General features: G+C 46.3%; 2 protein-coding genes across 3 annotated transcripts in view; one reads left to right on the top strand and one right to left on the bottom strand.

Moving 5' to 3' along the window:
• Positions 1-3279: 3279 nt before the first annotated feature.
• On the top strand, positions 3280-10391 carry FABP3 (fatty acid binding protein 3). The gene is made up of 4 exons (XM_011357804.2): positions 3280-3623; positions 6876-7048; positions 8644-8745; positions 10118-10391. Exons 1-4 carry the CDS (start codon positions 3551-3553, stop codon positions 10169-10171), a joined length of 402 nt encoding a protein of 133 aa, XP_011356106.1. The 5' UTR covers positions 3280-3550; the 3' UTR covers positions 10172-10391.
• A 667-nt stretch (positions 10392-11058) lies between these two features.
• ZCCHC17 (zinc finger CCHC-type containing 17) overlaps positions 11059-19033 on the bottom strand; it is a 48585-nt gene continuing 40610 nt past the window's right edge. For both annotated transcript variants that reach the window (XM_011357806.2, XM_011357807.2), the window contains one exon: positions 11059-11982. In XM_011357806.2, coding sequence (XP_011356108.1) covers positions 11821-11982 — 162 coding nt within the window. In that variant the 3' untranslated portion in view covers positions 11059-11820. The remainder of the gene's footprint in view (positions 11983-19033) is intronic.

Here is a 19033-nt window from a genome sequence, read left to right as displayed (position 1 = left end):
AAGAGGGCTTCAGGCAGAAGCCTGTTAGCTAGATACTGTGTCCCATTGTTCGAGTTGCCTAGCAATAATTTGCCCCCATGTGTGTTCTGCTCTTTCTCAACTACCTGTAAGTCACCCATTCTCACTTCTGAAATCTAATATGCCACCCCTCCCTCTTTCTCCTTTGTACAAAAATTTCATATATACTCAATGTTGTCTCATTGTCTTTGGAATTTTCATGCTTATATGAATTCCCCATGTGTATGTATTAAAATTTGATTTTCTCCTGTTAAGCTATCAGTGTTAATTTGGTTGTTGGCTAGAAGAACTTAGAAAGGTGAAAGGAAAATATTAATTTTTTTTAGCCCCCACAGTTCCATGGCAGGCAGAAACACAGAGCCTCACCACCATTACCAGCCAAAGAGAAAGAAAAATTCCCAGTTGCAGGTACTTGGGGGTGGGGGGAGGGACAGTCATCATCCATAAACTCAGGCCCTGAAGACACAAAGGAGGTCTCCCTGGGTCAGTGGAGTCTCCAGCTCATCTTCTTTGGGCTCTATCTCTCACATGTCTCCCTGTGCCATCAGCACATCCCCCCATGGAGGTGTCCAGATGGTAGGGAGGGTCCAGGGAACAGCTGAAGATGCTGAGTAGGCCTCCCTCTCCCGCCTCCCTATGGCCCCATGGATCACCCGGTGCTTCTGGCTCATCTCATTGGCTCTCTCCTGGTTACTCATCTCTCCTCTTTTCCATCTTCCCAGCCTGTGGTTGCCATGGAAACAGAGAACAGTGACATCACCATAGAGCGAGGGCTAAGGAGATGCTGCTCTTGGCAGGAACTGGTCCTGCTGCCTGCTACGCGTTATATCCACATCTGGATCTGCCAAGGGCAAAAAAAGGAGGCAGGAAAAGGGAAAGGGCCCACATTCCCGTCCCTTTCTCCTCTTTCCCCAAATATAGTGAGAATAACAAGGCAAGGAAGATGTAGATAATCGGAGGGATAAGAAGGCCGTACGCACTTAGAAAGGAGAAGGATGAGAACCAGGTGGAAGGGAGACAGGGTGTGGAGTCAACTTTGGTGACTCCAGGTCTGAGCGTGGTGGGGACATGGAGGTCAAGGCAGTGAGAATAGTGGGTCTCGAGTTCGTCCAGAGTTTCTTAAAGCATTATGCTGTTCAATATAGGCAGGGCTCAAGAGAGCAAAGCAAAAAAGGACTTTTTGGCAGTGTCCCCTCCCCCACAACCCACCCGGAAGATCTCTACAGCCCCTTTCTCACAGCTGCAGCAGCTTCTAATACTGTCTCAGAAATAAGAAAATTGAGGATTCAAGAAGCAAAGCAATTTGCTTTGGGTGACCCAGCAGGTGAGGGGCAGAGCTGAGACCAGGTTTGAGGAGTACTGCACTATACGTGGAGATTATAATAAAAGCAGCGGCAACAGCAGTGAACAAGTCTACCATGCTCAGCGCTTTAAATGCATTATTTCATTTGATCCCCAAACACCTCTGTGAGGTAAAGACTATCATTACCTCCGTTTTTCAGATGAAACCGAGACTTAGAGTGGCTTAAATAAATTGCCCACAGCCACACAGCTAGAACACAATGGAATCAGAATTAGAATGCGGATCTATCTGCCAGCAGCTGTTAGCCCAGTCCCAGATCTCCATTGCTGCATTATAAGGACTGTGTAGGGAAACAGCTCTGGTCCTTGGGTCTGCAGCCACTCAGTCTTTGAGAGAGGAGGCCCTGTGTCTAAAGGCTGTGACCTTGAGTCAGAAACCAACCCACTGTCCTCCTTCCCCTTCCCCGCCGCACCTGCTCTGGCAATAAGGTCACCAGGGCGCTATGCCCAGCCCTGGGGCCTGTCCTGTGGCTTTGGCGGAAATAGGACCCTCGGTCTTCTGGCAAGTGGACCTGTCCAAAATAACCAAGACCTTGGAGGAGAGAGGGCTCTTCCTCCACGGCCTCCTTCCCAGAAAGTCAGACGAAAGGAGGTAAGGGCAGATGTGCTCCACTTCCACAGAGAAACAAAGGCCGAGGAAGGAGGTTCCACCACACCGTTTGGCCGAGCTGGCAGGAGCCCAGGGCTACTGGGCCTGCAGCTTCTGTGTGTCCCCCTGGGTGAACCTCTGCTGGCTGAAGTTCCATCAGGCACCACCCCCTTATGCAGGGCCTCTTTATATGTCAGAAATTTATTTATACCTTACTTCTTCCGGGAAGTCTCCTCTGAACCCCCAATGAGGACAGGCCTCCCCTTAAAGTCACCACACTAGTTTTGTGTCTGCCTACCCAAAGGTGAGCTATGTGAATGTGTGTCTTACTCATGGTTGTCTCTCCAGATCCTGGCACAAAGCAGGTGCTTTAATAACTGCTGAATTGAGAAATGAATGGCTCCTCTAAGCTTCAGTTTGCTCGTCTGTAGGTAGGGATAAGAACACCTACCTAATGGACTTTGTTTAAAAAGTTCAATGAGACAATGTACTTAATGCCCTCAGCATGAAATAAACATCAATACAAAGGCGAATCTTATTATTAATAGTGATTTGTAAACTAAAGTGTCAAAGAACCGTGTGGTAGTGTTTTTAAAGGAGGTGACTAATTGCTAGTGAGCAGAGGTCAGAGAAAGGGCAGCAGTTGGAGGCTGCAACAGTCAGGCAGGTGGGGGACAGAATTTCTGAAGGAGGATAAGGGGAAATGACCTCAACAAATGCCCAGAGCTGTGCGTAGAGGTCAGAAAAGCCTGGCGCATTGGCAGGGTGTACGGAGAATTGGACCACTGAGCGGAAAGGCTCGCGCAGCAGACATTCCTCAGGGAGGGGCAAGCACGTGTGGGGCGGGCACGGCGGGAAGGGTCAAGCTTTCGTCCAGGTATAGGGGCAGCTCAGCCACCAATGGCGCCCCTGGTGACTCTCCCCGCCATCGGGCAGTGGGGATTGGCGGGAGAGCGCAGGTTCTGGAGCCTGCTAGACCAGGCTTGGAAACTGGGCTCCAATTCACCTTCTCATTTCCTGTGACCTTGTCAGTTCCCCTCTTGGTCTCCTCACCTGTAAAATGAGGGAGGACCAAGATGCCTGATGACTGCGCCGTGAAGAGTCAGCCAGAGCTTTCCCGGCGTGGGCATCAGCCCAAGGACAAGTCTCCCATCTCTGCTCTAAGCTCAGGGAGGGACTTGAGGATGGAAGATGTGTGCGGCGTGCGCCCAGCTCGCGGGCACCGTGCCCCCAGCGGCTTTCTTCTCAGATTCCAAAAAGCGCCTTGAAGCCAGAGAAGGGAGCCGGTCCCTGCCAGCCAGGGACAGGGACTCGGAAGCCGGGCACCCGCTCTGACGCAGGCAAGCCGGGCGCTACAGTCTGCCCCTTCCATTTCGGTGGGCTGGGGGATGGGCGGCCAGCCCCCGGAGGGTGAGAGCCAGTCTGGGGCTTCCTATTTCGGGAGCGGGGGTTGTGGGCCACGCCTCGTCACGTGACTCAAGGGCTATTTAAAGCGGCAGCGCTGGTTAGGAGCCGCGGGTCCTGGAGTCCTTCCACGCCAGCTTTGTCGATTCTTCTTTCTCAGCCTAGCCCAGCCTCACCATGGTGGACGCCTTCGCGGGGACGTGGAAGCTAGTAGACAGCAAGAATTTTGATGACTACATGAAGTCAGTCGGTGAGCTGGGGCTCAGGATGCTGGGCTGGGGAGGGGCTGGCCACGTGCCCAACCCAGCGCAATGCTCCCGTCCTGGCTGGTACCCTGAACGCCTGCTGCATCCCTTCTAGTCAAGGTTGGGGGATAAGGGGACAGGGAGACTATGGCAGCCTGGAATAGGGCATGCGAGGCCTGTTGGGAGAGGGCTTTCCTGGTCTGAACCTGGCAAGAGGGATTCTCAGGTAGGGAGATGCAAGGAGGCAGACTTGCTGGTCGATGTTGGAGTAGAGAGGTGGAGTAGAGAGGCACTGCGGTGGAAGAGGGCTGTATGACCAGGAGATAGGGGTCAGGTTTGGATAAAAAGAAAGCATTCATTGAAGAAGGTGGGAGGCTAGCAGGCGGAGGAGGAAAAGAACAGGAGCACCGGTGGTTCAGGAATTGGAAATTGTGAACATAGAAAGGGAAGTGGGGTGGATGGGAGAATGTACTATGGCCTACAGAAGTAGAGAATTCCCAGGAGGGAGATGGAAGAGTGGGGAATCATGGTGATGGGAAATGAGGAGGTGAGATAGAGGCCCATGCAGTAAGCAAGAACCTCTGCTCCTCCATATTGGGTTAGGGAAAAGGATTTTGCCTGGAGGATACCCTCTTTCTCACCAGTCTCCGACCTTGCTCTGCACTGGTGTGTAACCAGGCTTTAATCACTGTCAGTGAGCCTAGTGGTATGGTGAGGCAAGAGGCCCCAACACCAGCTACATACAACCCAAGGCTCAGCCACTCCTTGGGCTGGAGTCCGATAGAGAAAGCCATTGGACTTCCGGGGTGCAGCAAAGGGTCCTGGAGCAAGGCCAAGACCTGTTAAAGGCAGGGAGGATCTTTGGCTGGGAGGGTCTGGTGTTTGGATGTGGAAAGGTTACAATTCAAAGAATCCTACAGATAAGGCTCTTGGAGATCCTTATACCTTGCCTAGTTCAACAGATGGGGAAACTGAGACCCAGAGAAAGTAGGAATTTGTCATAAAAATTCCACAGCAGAGATGAAAACCTGGACTTCTAGATCTGCAACCCAGATCAGTTCCCATATAGGCCTTGGGAATGGGGAGTGGTTGGAACTGCTTGGCTAATGATTGATCTCCAGCCTTTCCCCTCCTAGTATGTGCTTTGATGCAGAAGGTGATACCCTTTCCTGAAATCCCGATATGAGATTATCCTAGTTCCCCAGGTTGGGGCAGGGAAAACCGGAATGTTCACGGTGGAGCTACGTTCCATGCCTGTTCCATGCCTACTCCCCATGCCTTCCTCCCAGGCGGGCTGGATTACGGCAGGTGCACTCCAACCACCTCTCACCTGTTTCTAACCCTTCTCTGAAATAGGAACAAGTGTTGGCTCTTGAGGCCAAAGAGCCCCTACCCTATGCTGGGTAATATGCCTAGTGACTCCAGGAAGGTAGCCATTCTTGGAGTAGAGGCGGGGCTTTGGGCAACTGTTGGGGGAGTTAGAATGCCTGAGTTAGTTCCTCCTCTCAAGCCTCCCACAGCAGACATTGCAGCTGAAGATCTTGGTCCCTGAAGTGAGCTGCAACATCCTTACCACCATTGCTTCCTTATTTTGCCCCAACTTGGGCTAGAGGTCTGAGAGTCCATGCAGCCTGCTTTTCTTGTCATACAGATTGAAAGGCTGGGGCCCAGGAAGGAGAGAAGGCCCTGCCCAGCTCTCTCACTAAATGGCTTCAGCTACATGTCCAAGTAGACGCCAGCTCTTCCCAAGCTTCCTGAATTGTCAGCCCAATTTGTCTCAAGTTTCTCCTTGGCTCAGTCCCTTCCTCACTCCCAGAGAGGTTTCCTTCCTCAAACACTGCACTCCTTCAGGTAGGTCCTATGCAAACAGAACTCCCTATGCAGCGACAAGGCCCTGCTGTCTGCTAGGGAGTGGAACTGGCGTGACTCACTCTGACAGCAGGGGGTGAGGCCACGTCTCTCACTGGCCAGGCAAGGTGGGCCAGCTGCAGTGGCTGCTCGTGCCCATCATTTTAGACCAAGAGTTCTCAGGGGGCAAAGAGGCCCAGCCTCGGTAGTACGAGTGATCACAGGCACATATCACAGGAGGCAGAATGGCCCAGGAGCAATAGTGAACAGTTTGGGAGCCCAGATTCAGATCTAGGTCAAACACTTACTCTTTGACTTTGGGCAAGTCACTCTATTCTCTGATCCTCATTTATGAATTGGGGATAATAATACCTACCGTTCAGGGCTGTTATGAGCACTAAGTACAAAAACACATGGAGGGCATGGACTATGTACCTGCCAAGTGCTATGTAGCGAAGCAGACAGTTTGGAGACTTTGTGCACCCCACCTCTGCCCTGGAGGACAGCTCAGCATAGGCAGCTAGGGGCAGGGCAGTTATGGAGGTTGTAGGCAAAAGGAGAGATTGTGGGGACACGTCTTAGACTCTGCCCAAGAACTCTGTTCCGCACTCTCTTGCAGGATTGCCCAGTGCCCAGGAAAGCCATGCTTGGGTCAGGAGGGGAGTCCCCATGGGGCCTTAGACTGGGAGCCAGGAGACCTGGATTTGAATCCTGAATGCTGTACCACTTCAGGCCTCTCAAAAATCTACGCTGACACACACCCTTCTGCCTACCTCCTAGATCCTATATAAGAGGCTTTGAAATGTTTTGTTGCCCTCTATGGGGGACAAGAGCACCAGTGCGCCTCAGGATAAAAACTTCCGAAGGTGGAAAACTCTCATCCCTAAGGCTCTGGAAGGCAAAGTCCACATTTCTCTTCTTTCCTCAGCCTGTAGCTTGAAAGCTGCTCAGGTGCCCTGGAAGGGAGCCCTGTGCTCCAGCCTCAGGAGGCAGTATAGCTGAGCAGTTAAAAGAGCTGTGTAGTCAATTCAGATTTGTGACCTGGGCTTCAGTTCCATCTCAGTTTTAGCATCTGCAAAGTGAAGATAATAGATCAACCCTTCAGGAAGGATTGAATGAGATGACGTGTAGTTATCACACAAAAAGCACTTAATAGCTTATTCTAATCTCAGTTCTGTCACCAACTTGCTGTGGCATGCCTGTACCTTAAGTTCTCATCTAATGGGATCAGTAGTGTCTCTTTACCACACAGAGCTAACAGTCAGACTGAATTAAAAAGTGGCCACGTAAAGTCTCGGAAAGGTATCCTCTTCTTCCTCACATCCAGGCCTAAGAATTGTTCATTGCGCTTCTTGTACCCTGCCTCTCCACTCCAGCTCACATACTCATAACTTTCCCTTTGCCTTCAGGTGTGGGTTTTGCTACCAGGCAGGTGGCCAACATGACCAAGCCTACCACAATCATCGAAATAAATGGGGACACTATCACCATAAAAACACAGAGCACCTTCAAGAACACCGAGATCAGCTTCAAGCTGGGGGTGGAGTTCAATGAGACAACGGCAGATGACAGGAAGGTTAAGGTGAGTCAAGGGGGAATGGGGAATGGAGGACCTTGAGACCCTGAAGGGGAATAGGCTGGTAGTCTTGCCTCTTATTATTGCACCTGAGGGGTAGGCAATTATGGGGGACTGAAATGAAGAAGCGCCGTAAAGCCTGTACAGTGCTGGAATGTCTCAGGTGCTAAACGCATGTTTGTCCTGCCCTCTTCTACATTCTTTGGAAGCATCTACTAGCTGCTCCTGGGAGTGGGCAGCATAGTCAGAATGTTCTGACCTCCGTCTCCTCCAACTCCGACTGGGTGACCTTGTGCATGGCATGCAGTAACTCTGGGTTTCTTTCTCCTTCCATAGATGGGGGAGTGGTGTTGCTATGCCTGTGACTTCTAGTGCTTTAGGAACGATGCCCAGAAGTCAGGACCTTCCACCAAGTTAGGGCATCTGGCCTCTAGCAAAGGGGAGGCAGCTGGGGACAAAGGGTTGAGACCCACTCAGATGTTTCCTCTTTTCCAACTGTCACTTCCTGGGATTGGCCAGAGACCCTGAGGAAGTATTTCCAATGCTGCCAGTCCACAGGCAGGACAAACTATGTTCTCAACAAGGCATTGTCTTGGGTGTTTGTTGTGTCTTCTGACCAAGACTTAATCTACCTCCCCTCAGGGAGGGAGGGGACATCTACCCCGTCTCAGGGCTTGCCACTCTGCAGTGACTCTGTCTTGGCAGCTTGTCTCATGCTTCCCAGTTAAACACAACAGCAGTCCTCTGGGATGCCTAGGCCGAAAATAATCCACTCCGAGTGGGCAAACAACTAGGGGAATGGCAATGAGTAAGGTGATGGTAAGGATGCATACCCACCCCCAAATACATACATGCAGTCTTCTCAGATTCTCCTACTGAACTCTGCTCAGTCAGGGTCCCTTAGCCTGGCCTAGAGTCCCCAGATTATTGGAGAAGAGATCTGGGAGAGCTGCCAAATGAGAACCAGCTGATGCAGGCTGGTACCCAGAAGACTAAGTGGGCATTTGACCAGGGCTGTGAAACACTCCAAGGGCACCCAGTCCCAGGACCTGGCAATTGCTGCCCACTTGTCAGCTGAAGGGGTCACATGATGTAGATCAAGAAGAGGGGTAGGAATATAGGATAGGAAGTCTAATTTTCCAATACCTCCTATCCCCAAGGGTCTTTTAGACATTAGTGATCACCACTAGGCTGGAGAGTCTCAAGACTCCTCACACCTTTCCTGGGGATATAAGATGGCACATACCCCCTATATCTTTGGGACACTGGGGCTCTGGCATCACCTACAGTATGGGATAAGTGCCCACCCTGAATGCTGGTGGCCCTTCTCAGAGCTAGGCTGTGCAGTGCTGGTCTCTGATCTACCACACCGCCTGCCTTCCTCTTCCTACTTGCTCAACACCTGAAGGCAGTGGTGGAGCAGAGACCAGAAGTGAACTAGACATCCTGCAGGGTTAGGCTGGAGGTGGGCTGCCTGAGCTCTGGCCCTAGCACTATCATTTGTTTGGTCCAGAGGCTGAATCCTCTGTGGCTCAGTGACCAGATCCCCCATGCTGTCCCTCAATCCTGGCTCACATCACAACTCAGGCCTCTTTCCACAGTCCATTGTGACGCTGGATGGAGGCAAACTTGTCCACGTGCAGAAGTGGGACGGGCAAGAGTCAACACTTGTGCGGGAGCTTGTTGATGGAAAACTCATCCTGGTAAGACAGACAACTTCAGAGCCTCACCTGGTTGGTTATACTGCTGCTCCTTCAGCCAAGCCTGTTGTAAAAAACCAAGGTCTTCCCCTGGCAGCAATGGAAGCTGGGACAATGAAGGGAGGAGACCAGGTCAGGGTGGTATTAGATGGGAATTTTCTATGTAGTGCTTTTGACTCAAATCTCAGGCCTAGGTGCAAATATGTTTACAGGCAGTGTGACCTTGAACAAGTCACCTTCTTCAAGTCCAATTGTAAAACAGGTACTGATAACACCAACCTTGAAGGGCTGCTGGGAAATCTGAATGAGACAGTGGATGCAGAGCACAAAGAATCACTGACCTGGAGGGGGACATGGGATGCAGCAGGTGCTCCACTACCTTAGTTTCCTCCTGTCTGCCTCACCTTGATCCAGAGAGGTAGAAAGCAGGGCCAGATCTGATCCCAAGTCCCTAGGAAAGTCTCCCATCTCCCATCACAGCATTCCCTTTCCCTCTCTTCCTTAGGACTGTACTGCCACATGTAAAGCCTTTGGACAGGGACAGGCCGGTGGGGCAGTGACTGACAGCATAGCCCTTCCTACCTCATTCTAGCCCCACCTCCTCTCAGTGCTTTTCATGCTTGGCCTACTTCAAGTACCTGAATACAGCCTAGGTAGGAAGTGACAACCTGGTTGACAGGTCTGTGTTTAGAGACAAACTTAGGGACTTCGCTCGGGGAATATAGATTTGACTGAACATCCCCAGACCCCCAGACCCAGAGGTAGAGATAGCAGTCATCCGCGGTCTCTACCTCTTAACTCGGATTTTTGCTTGGGCATGGTAGACCTTCTGGAGTCAGTGTAACCTGTTCTTTGCATTCTTGCAGTCATATAGAGCAGGGGGACTCACAGAATTGAGAATGAGGTGCCTATCTTTAGTGGGACTGTGATGTGCAGGACCAAATATTCACTGGGCAATCAGACTAGTGAGACCATAGACCTGGCTCTACAATGCCAGCTAGATGGTGGGGGCTCAGGGATCGGGCCCTGGAACTACTCCAAGTTAGGGAAGGAAAGTTGGTGACCTACCGTAGTTCTTCTCCAAGAGTCTCTGGATATTTTTATTTACCCATTTGTCTATTACATGCTAGGCACCATCTTAGGCACCACAGATGAAGGGAGAGGAATGGTGCAAAGGAAAGATAAACACTCTGGGATCCTGACCAAGTTACTTCCTCTCTCAAAACTCATTTTTTCCAAATCTCTAAAAGATTACAATGCCTAACTTGGTATAAGTATTTTAAAAAAAAAATGTAAAGTGCCTGGCACATAGTAGGTAGTCAATAAATGAAGATAATTAGGATAAAGGCCTTAATTTGACTCTCTTTCCTTCCAGACACTCACCCACGGCAGTGTAGTTTGCACCCGCACTTACGAGAAAGAGGCATGATGTGCGTACTCCTTCACTGACTGCTCCTCTGCCAACTGGCTACCCTGGACTCAGCACTAGATTGCCTCATTTTTAACTCTGGCATTTTGTATAAATCCACCTTGGTTGGGGAAATTCTTCTGGGATCCATCCTGGATCCAGTTCCGGTTCCCATTGTGTTCATTTTTTTTTAACTGCACCCAAAGGGTGCTCCGAGGTCAATAAAACAGAATCAAGACTACCTAGTTGCTTTTTTGCCTTTGGTGACATGACTCTGGGAGTCTCAGTTTCTTTGTGTGTAAGAGAGTGGGCAGAAACGCCTGCCTGAAGGTCACTCAGGAAGGAAGCACTGGATGAGAGACTGGATTGTTTCGGGGACAGGGTAACTGATCACCTTACATGTAAAATAATACTATAGCTGTACCTACACCTTGCCTTTACCTCCTTCCATGGCCAAATGAGCTTGTCCAGCATGGAATAATCAATCTGGCAGGGCTTCCCCAGGTTTGGCTACTGAACTATCACCTCAGACCCATTCTGCACAGTTGCTCTTCTCTGTGCAATGCTGTGTGGTCTCTTTCCAGAATGCAGGCTCGGGACAAAGGATCCAGGCTTGTGCCTTGGTTGGGGGAGAAAATGCCCACTGGCCAAGATGACTGGTGAACTACCACTTATGTCCCAGGCCATTACTCATGGTTACAAAGTCTTACTGATTCTCTAATCAGCTCTAGGGGAAGAGGTCATCTGATCGTTACAGAAGGGAGGGCTTATAAGTGATCTAAGAAGGCTGAGACCTGCTAGTACCTCTGGCTCTGTACCTCAGCTGGGCCTCTTTCCACAGTCTCAGGTAACATATTAAAGTCTGTAAGTTACCTGGGAAAAGGTGTTATAGCAATAAGAACTTTCAGTACGTTTAAAACCAAACACGCTTACATTTAGTGCCAGGAATTTAAGCAGAGACCTGAAGTGGAACCAATTAACTCACAGTAGTAAATACAAAGTAAAGCAATGATCTTGGCTTGAGCTGTCTGGTTTGGTGGTCTGGCAGAATGTCACACACAAGCTCAGTCACTGCGAACAATGATTTTCTGGCTGTGACCACTAGCTGTCACTTCTAGCATAGTAGAATCATATGCAGAGGGAATGGAAAAAGTGAGCACCACTTCTTACCATGTTCTCCCTCATACTGCCAGTCTCCCTCCCTCTCCCTCTGCCTATGTGTTGGATGCAGCAGAGATCACCCACCAACCGGCCCAGGGTAAACCAACAGGGAGGGGCCAATCACTCTGTTCTCCAACTACAGCTGGACTCACCTCCACAGCAGTAACTATGACTCTAACCTGGACTCCTATACAGGAATCAGGCTCTGGCAGTGGCAGCTGGAGAGGGTAATAGGACCTCCTGCTGAATGAAGGAAGTTGGGTGAATGAATGTGTGAGCTGCAGGGGTCAATTGCAAAGGGACCAGGAGTGGCAAGGAAACAACATATTCAGGCAGAGGCTTTTGACTTCTAACTCCCAAACCTGCCTGCTGTATGAGAGGAAGACATCTCCCATAAGAGAGAAGTCATGGGGTGGGAGGCCATATTCTCACTACTGAGTCTTTCTAGGAGCCAGGCACAAGGCTCCTGGTTCTTTCTTCTCTCAACAACCCCTCTATTCGTTGCACTCTCACTCCTTGTGCTTCCTCTTGTGCTTCTTCTTCTTTTTCTTCTTCTTTGCTGCCTTGCTGTCTTTTGATGTGTGCCTTGCCCTCTTGCCTGTATCACTCTCAGAGTCTGAGCTGTCAGAGTCAGATGACTTCCTGTCTCTATGTTTCTTTTTCTTCTTGTCCTGAAAAGAAATTTTAAAAACTCAACATTTGTTGTGTAATTTTGCTTTTTTAAATCATGGTATGTAATCAATAGGGGAGCACCTAATAAATTATAAAACATTAATTTAAAAGGATAAATCTTCAAGTACTAACAAGAAAAAAGCCCAAAACAAGCTAAATTCAAGAATCAAGACCATAATACAGTATGTATTCTAGATTCCAGTGTGTTCAACATATATGTGTCTATTACATAGACACACATACATGCATACCATGTAATGTGTATATATGCATATATCTACACATACCTGTATACATTTAAAATACACAGAAAACAACAGAAAGGACACAAACTGGTAACAAGTGTTATCTGAAGAATGCACCTAATGGGGGAAAGATGGGTCTTTCACTTTTTCCAATGAGTCTGTCCAGTTTGATAAGGCTCTACCTGCTGCCTTTGAATATTTGTCATTTCTACCCTTCACAACCTTACAAGATTATATTGATAAAGAAAAAGGCTCAGAAAGAACTTTCTCAAAACATAATTAAAAAAAAACAAAACCAAAAACTACCCACTATACCATACTGCCAGATTAACAGCACAAACTCATATGAAGGATGGGAGGCAGATTCTCAGGCTTCTGTAGGGTGCTCTGAGCAGTTTTAAAGCTTTGCATAAAACTTTTCCTTGAACTGCAAATGTTTATATTGCCTCAGTAAAGTTCCTAAGAAGAAGGATTATGGGATGATAAAGAGACAGCGCAGAAGAGGGCAAAGCTCCTGCTCCTCCTATAGGCTTTCAACCAGCATCCTGAGAGCTATAAGTTTGTCTGAGTGATACACCAGCTCTTGGGAGCTGGCTGTGAGAAATCGTGAACAGAACACCAAACCAGGTATTAAACCCAGACTTGAGTTCTGGCTTTGCCACTTACTGTTATTAGTATTCTGTAACCTTAGGCAAGTCATTTTACCTCACCAAGTTTCCTTAAATGTAAAACAGAGATAGAATAGCACCTAAGTCACATGGCCATGGTAAAGATTTAATGAGATAGTATCTGTGGCTGGAGAAGTTGAAAGCCACGTGCCCCAGATCACAAAAGTAAGATTGTGATCTGCATGTAAATCATAGGACTAGAAATCTGAATTTTCCTCTGTAGCACACAGCCCCTCTTCCTGTATAGTGGTTAGAACAACAATTTTGGAATAAAACAGAAGTTAGTTCAAATTCCAACTCTACACTTAGCTGTGTGACTGGGAACAAGAGATTTAACTTTTCTGAACCTCTGTTTTCAGTAAATTGCAAATAATAAAATCTACTTCAAAGGATGCTATTAGGATTAAACAAGGTAAATTCTAACTATAGTACCTGATACACGGTAGGGGGAGCTAGAAGTATTGTATTATTCTCTCATTTCAGAGAACTCCCAAAATGTCCTGACAGTCTGGCCAACGCCTCGGCAGATGAATCAAAGTTTTGAGACGGGATTAACCCAAATTCCTTCTTGGAGTCTCCAATGGAGTAGAGACGGGGGAAGCTTCTCAGGCCCACATTACCAAGCTCTAGGAATCATGGCTGGGAGGAGCTGAGAGGTGGCAAATCAATGGTTTGGCTTATGGTCCTGCAAGGCCATCACAGGTTATGTGGGCTTGGGAAGCCTCACCAGGTTCTGCCCCTTAGGAAGGGCAGGGTCCTGGGAAGGTAAATAAGCAAATGCAGAGTCTAGCACCCATTCCCCCCAAGCCTGAACTAGCCTGGAAATATAAACGAGGCAGGAGAGTAATAATACTTCCTTACATCTAAGTAGCACTTTAGTTTATCAAACTTTCTGCATCTCTTATCTTATAACAATAATCTGGTAAGGTCAAAATTCAGGAATTATTAGTCCTATTTTACCAATAAAACTGGAACTCGGAAAAGTAAAATGAGTTGACCCATGCTAAAGTGATGAGATGTACTTTCTTACTCAGAGTTTGGCATTATTTCTACTTTGCTCTCTCTCAAAGATGCAGGCTCAGGAGAAAGAGAAAAACAAATCACTAGTGAACCCTGGTGTGCTAGGATGCGGCCTCTAGTTAGCACAGAGGACGTGGGAAGATGGCCTTCTAGACCTGAATCTTGATGCAAAAGCTCTTTCTCAGCCTGGGCAAAGAAAATCTAGTCCTCCACCAGGTGGCATCATTTTCGTTGTGTGTCTAACCCAGAGCTAGAGAACAAAGGACAACTGATCACCTCAGAAGTTGAAGTTAAAGAGGAAAGTTGGGAGTCAGGTGGAAGGAGAAGATGGAGAGCAGGAGGTGAAACTAGAGCCGCCTCCCTGGACTGCATTCAAGGGAGAAATGGAGAAGATAAAGGGTAAAGAAACGACCCAGAGGTATGAGTCCATGGCAGACAGGACACAAGGGGCATGGGAAAGAAGCCATTGCTCAAAACTGCTTTCTAAAAAAAGAACACATACCCGTGCTACAGCAGCTAACCCACCTATTTTCTCTCTTGCTCTGAAACAGAATAGCAGCAACCCAGGGTATGAGAAAAACAAAAACAGAGAAAGGGAATAGCAACTGACATTTATTGAGTACTTACTTTTCTAGATGCTGAGCTGGGCACTTTGTACACATACCAAATTTAACCTTCACATCAAATCTATTAAGTGGGCATAATTATCTCTATATTTTCAGGAAAGAAAATTAAAACTTCAGAGGGGTTTACTGAGATAAAATGACTTGCCCAAGTGGTAGAACCTGGATTTGACTCAGGCTGGGTCTCAATGTGAATATTCTTCTGAGCCCTATCTGTATTAAAGGCAGCAACTAAATTAGCACTTCTCAACCAAAAGGTATTGATTTGGCCAGAAATCAATGAAGCAAGAATTTATTCTTTTTACTTATTAAAAATTATTCTTGAGAAATCATTCATTATTTTCTTGAGAAGAGATTGATTCTCAAGAGATAATTTGATTCTCGAACTGATTCTCTAGGGTGGATTTTTGGGAGGTAGGACACAGGGTGATTTCTGGCTAGAATCTGTCTGTAAGGCATCAGTTTATCATAGCTTAGAAAGGGTATGACCAGAAGAAAAAGGTTTATTGATCAATATGTACTATATATACTACCGACAAAGCACTTTAGAGAGCCAGAGTTACATAGTGTTGTTGCTTAGGATATGAGAAGAACAGATTCTTAATAGAATTCAGAAAAATAGTGCTATTTGTACTATAGTAGGAGATGCAAAATAAACACATTCAGTAGTGGAGCCTGGCACTATTCCTCCAAACCAAAGCCAGCTTCAAACAAGGGAAAGACTGACTCTTTATAACCACACAGGACAACAAATATTTGAGTATCTTCTATGAGCCAGGGATATCTATTAATTAATTTGTCTTTTATAATAGCTGAGTGAGGTCAGAAATTAGGGATTAAGAGCCTTCAAGGAACAAATTATCTAATCAAGGAGAAAGACTAATGAAAACACTAGGCAGTCCATGGAAGTGATGTAAGATAGTACAAAAAATATGCCATGGACATACAAAAAAAAAAAAAATCAATTATGTCTGAGGAATTCGAGGATGGCTTCATGAAGGATATGCATGCAATGTGTTGTGCTTTTGAAAGATGAATATGGTTTTGACAGGTGGAGTGGTGGTGGTAGTACTGATAGGAGGGAAGTGAGGACGTTCCAGCCAAAGGGAAGACAAAATGAGGCAAATGCTTGAAAGATCTTTCAGTGATAAATTATCCTCTGTGGCTTATTAACTATGTGCTGGATGCCATCCCTTCTCTCCCACTCAGAGAGAGATCCAGGAATTGTCACCTCTCTCGAGCATCAATTTTTACCTCTTTTCTGGCTCATTCCCAACAATAAACAAATAGGTTTTAAAAGTTCCCATTAAAAAAAAAAAAAAAAGTCTCCTGAACGATTTTAACCAGGTTGTGACCCCACCACTGTACTGAAACAGCTCTTGTCAAAGTTACTGATGACTTCCACAAGGCCAAATCCATGGTCAATTCTTAGGTGTCATTTACTTGATCAGTTGCATTCAACACAGTCCATCTTCCTTAGAACACATTCCTCACTTAACTTCCATCAAATTCTCTTACTTTTCTGCCAATTTCCCAGGCTGTTCCTTTTCAGTCTCCTTTGCTGGTTCATCCACATCTTTATAACCTCTAAAAGTTGAAACATTCTGGAGCTGAAGTCCTCAAACCCCTTCTCTTCCCTATATTTACTCCCCAGGTGATCCATATATGAACTTAAATACCATCTTTATGGAGATGACTCCCAAATTTATGCCTCTTTTTAAAATTGTAGTATAACTGACTTACAATATTAGTTTCATGTGTACAATAGTGATTAAATATTTTTATATAATACGAAGTGATTATCATGATAAATCTAGTTACCTTCTGTCACTGTACAAAGGTATTACCTTATTATTGACTGTATTCTCTCTAAATTTATATCTCTTACCTGGGTTTCTCCTTTGAACCCTGAACTATACATCCAACTGCTTACCTCCATGAAGATATCTGATAGGCATCTCAACTCCTATGCCCTGCCCCCTCCCAAACTACTCTCCTTTAGCTTTCTTTCCCATTTTCATAAATAGCAACTCAAACTAAACTCCTGATTGCTCCCCACTCCCATACTTAACTTCTGTATTCCTCTTCCCCTCAGCTCAAATATTTAACTGTTCTCTTTCCTACCTCATATCCAACCACCCAACAAATTCTGTCAGCTCTACCTTCAAAATATAGCCACACTTAAACTCCCTTCTTATCACCTCCACTATTATCTAGTCTAAGCCACCATCATCTCACCTGGATTGTTAATATTGGCCATTAACTAACTTGCTGCTCCCACCCTTGCTTTATGAGCATCTAGTTTAGCAGACAGAATAATTTTCTTAAAAGGTAGATCAAAACATGTCATCCCTCTTGTCAAAACCTCTATTGACATCTCACTTTAAGTGAAAGCTGCAAGTCCTCATATTCTCCTATAAGGCCCTGGTTTCCTCTAACTTCCTCTCATCTCATTCATGTCACTTCAGCTACACTGTTCCTTAAACATGCCAGATTCATTCCCAACATCTGGCTATTGTACCTGCTGAAATGTTCTGAGTAGCTTGCTTCCTTCAAATATCCACTCAAATGATACTTTAAGAGAAAGGTCTGCCCTTACCACTCTATCTACAATGGCAAGTCACCTATCCCCGCTACCCCCCTTCTAATAATACTCTCCATCTCTGATAACCATAAAACATAAAACATCACTACTTGACATATTAGTATAATTTTGTATTTGTTTACTATTTCATTGTCTGCGACCCCCATTAGAATGTAGGTCCTCCATGAAGACAAGGATATTACCTGTTTTGTTCACTATTATACCTGCAGTGACAAGAACAGAGCTTGGCACATAGAAGCTCTTTTAATGAATGCGGCTGAAGTACAGTGTGTGTGGGAAAAGACTGTGAATGATGATGCTGGGAAGTTGGATAGATTGTGAAGGGTCTTAAAGGAACTCCACAGAAAGGGAATCACTGAAAGCTTCTGCATAGACTACACCAGACTCTGTGCTCTAGCAAAATGGGCCCAGGGCTAGCAATCTCTTTCTCTCTCTCATAGATAGGCATCAAAGGAAGTTCTCTAGACAAGAGGACAGAGACAGCACTGCAACCAAGGGATGACATTCCTATTTCTGTTCTTCTATATGTAGTACAGCAGAAAGTAATGATAGTAGCTATGCCAAAAAAAAATTATAATCTGGATCATAGTTAAACTTCACTATGATCAGTGGGCAGGCTGATCTCCACGGTACATGCCTCCTCATAATACAGAACTGATTCAGAATGACCCACAATGGCATACAGTAAGCGAAAGAGGCCAGCAAAGCAGACCGCAGGTTCATGGAATATTATCCAGGGCTTCACTACAAAAATCTCTATTCCTATTTTGCCAACCACTTCATATTCCATTTCCATTTCTAACACACAGCTTCCTCTTGTTCTAATTATGCCCAATGAAAATGGCTTATAATTTTCAGACACTGAGATAAAAATGGTCATGGTACCAAATAGGTATATAGAACTAAACCAATGCCTACGAGATTTTTGGACAAAGGCACACATTCCATACATGTATATTTGATAAAAAGAGGGTGGATTTACTCCTGCCACTGCTCCCTTCATTATTACTATGAGCAGCAGGAGTCAGTCTCTATTATTCTTCAAACTGAAGGCAGGTCTCACTGAGTGAAGGCACCTGAGGAGCTTCAGAAAGCAGAGATTATGGAGTCTGTCTACTCTAAGAAAGTTATTAGCACACGCCTATTATGTGCCAAACATTATGTGGAACAGGTGACACCCTTTCTTTATCCTGGGCCATTTCCTGGTTCCCCAACTTGCCTAGCTCCTTCTCCTGTCATAGAGACTCTGCATTAGACATTCTCTTCCACCAGACTACAGAGAGGAGTGGGAAAATGAATCAGTCTCGTGAAGTAGAGATGAGAACCCAACAGCCTGTTCCTGACTTTCCAATTCCAGTTGTAAGCCATACTTCATTTCCTGTCATTGGATTTCTATGAGAGCCAATACTTTGCTTGAAGAGAGTGTTTGTCTTTGGCCACCAGCGATATCCTGGCTGCTTATCTTTCTCCTTATGCTATTAGCAACTTCAGTGTAGATGCTGAGTATGACCTTTATTTTATTATGAGTTGTCCATCACATATGTCTTCCACACATTAGGCATTCCTGCTAACCACAGACCTGTATGACAACATAGACTACTGAAGGCATTTCCCTTCAGATGATCCCACTTGGTTCCACATTTGGCTCCCAGAGCCAACTAATGCTGGATCAGGTATCTGAATCTGCCACTTTCACAGACTCCAAAACATCCACCTTGGGTAGAAGCTATTACCAGTAAGGAAAGCCAACCTCCTGTTGGAATCAAAGATTTAGAGGGCAAAAGGAAACAGACAGGAGGTCTGGAATCTTGATTTATGGTTGTGAACAGAAATAGAACAATAGATAACATCAGATGGTTTGCTAAGGGAAGCTGACGACAGAGTGAAAA

Source organism: Pteropus vampyrus, unplaced genomic scaffold, assembly GCF_000151845.1.
Source record: "Pteropus vampyrus isolate Shadow unplaced genomic scaffold, Pvam_2.0 Scaffold36, whole genome shotgun sequence".
NCBI lineage: Eukaryota > Metazoa > Chordata > Mammalia > Chiroptera > Pteropodidae > Pteropus > Pteropus vampyrus.
This window is presented reverse-complemented; position numbering and strand designations above follow the sequence as displayed.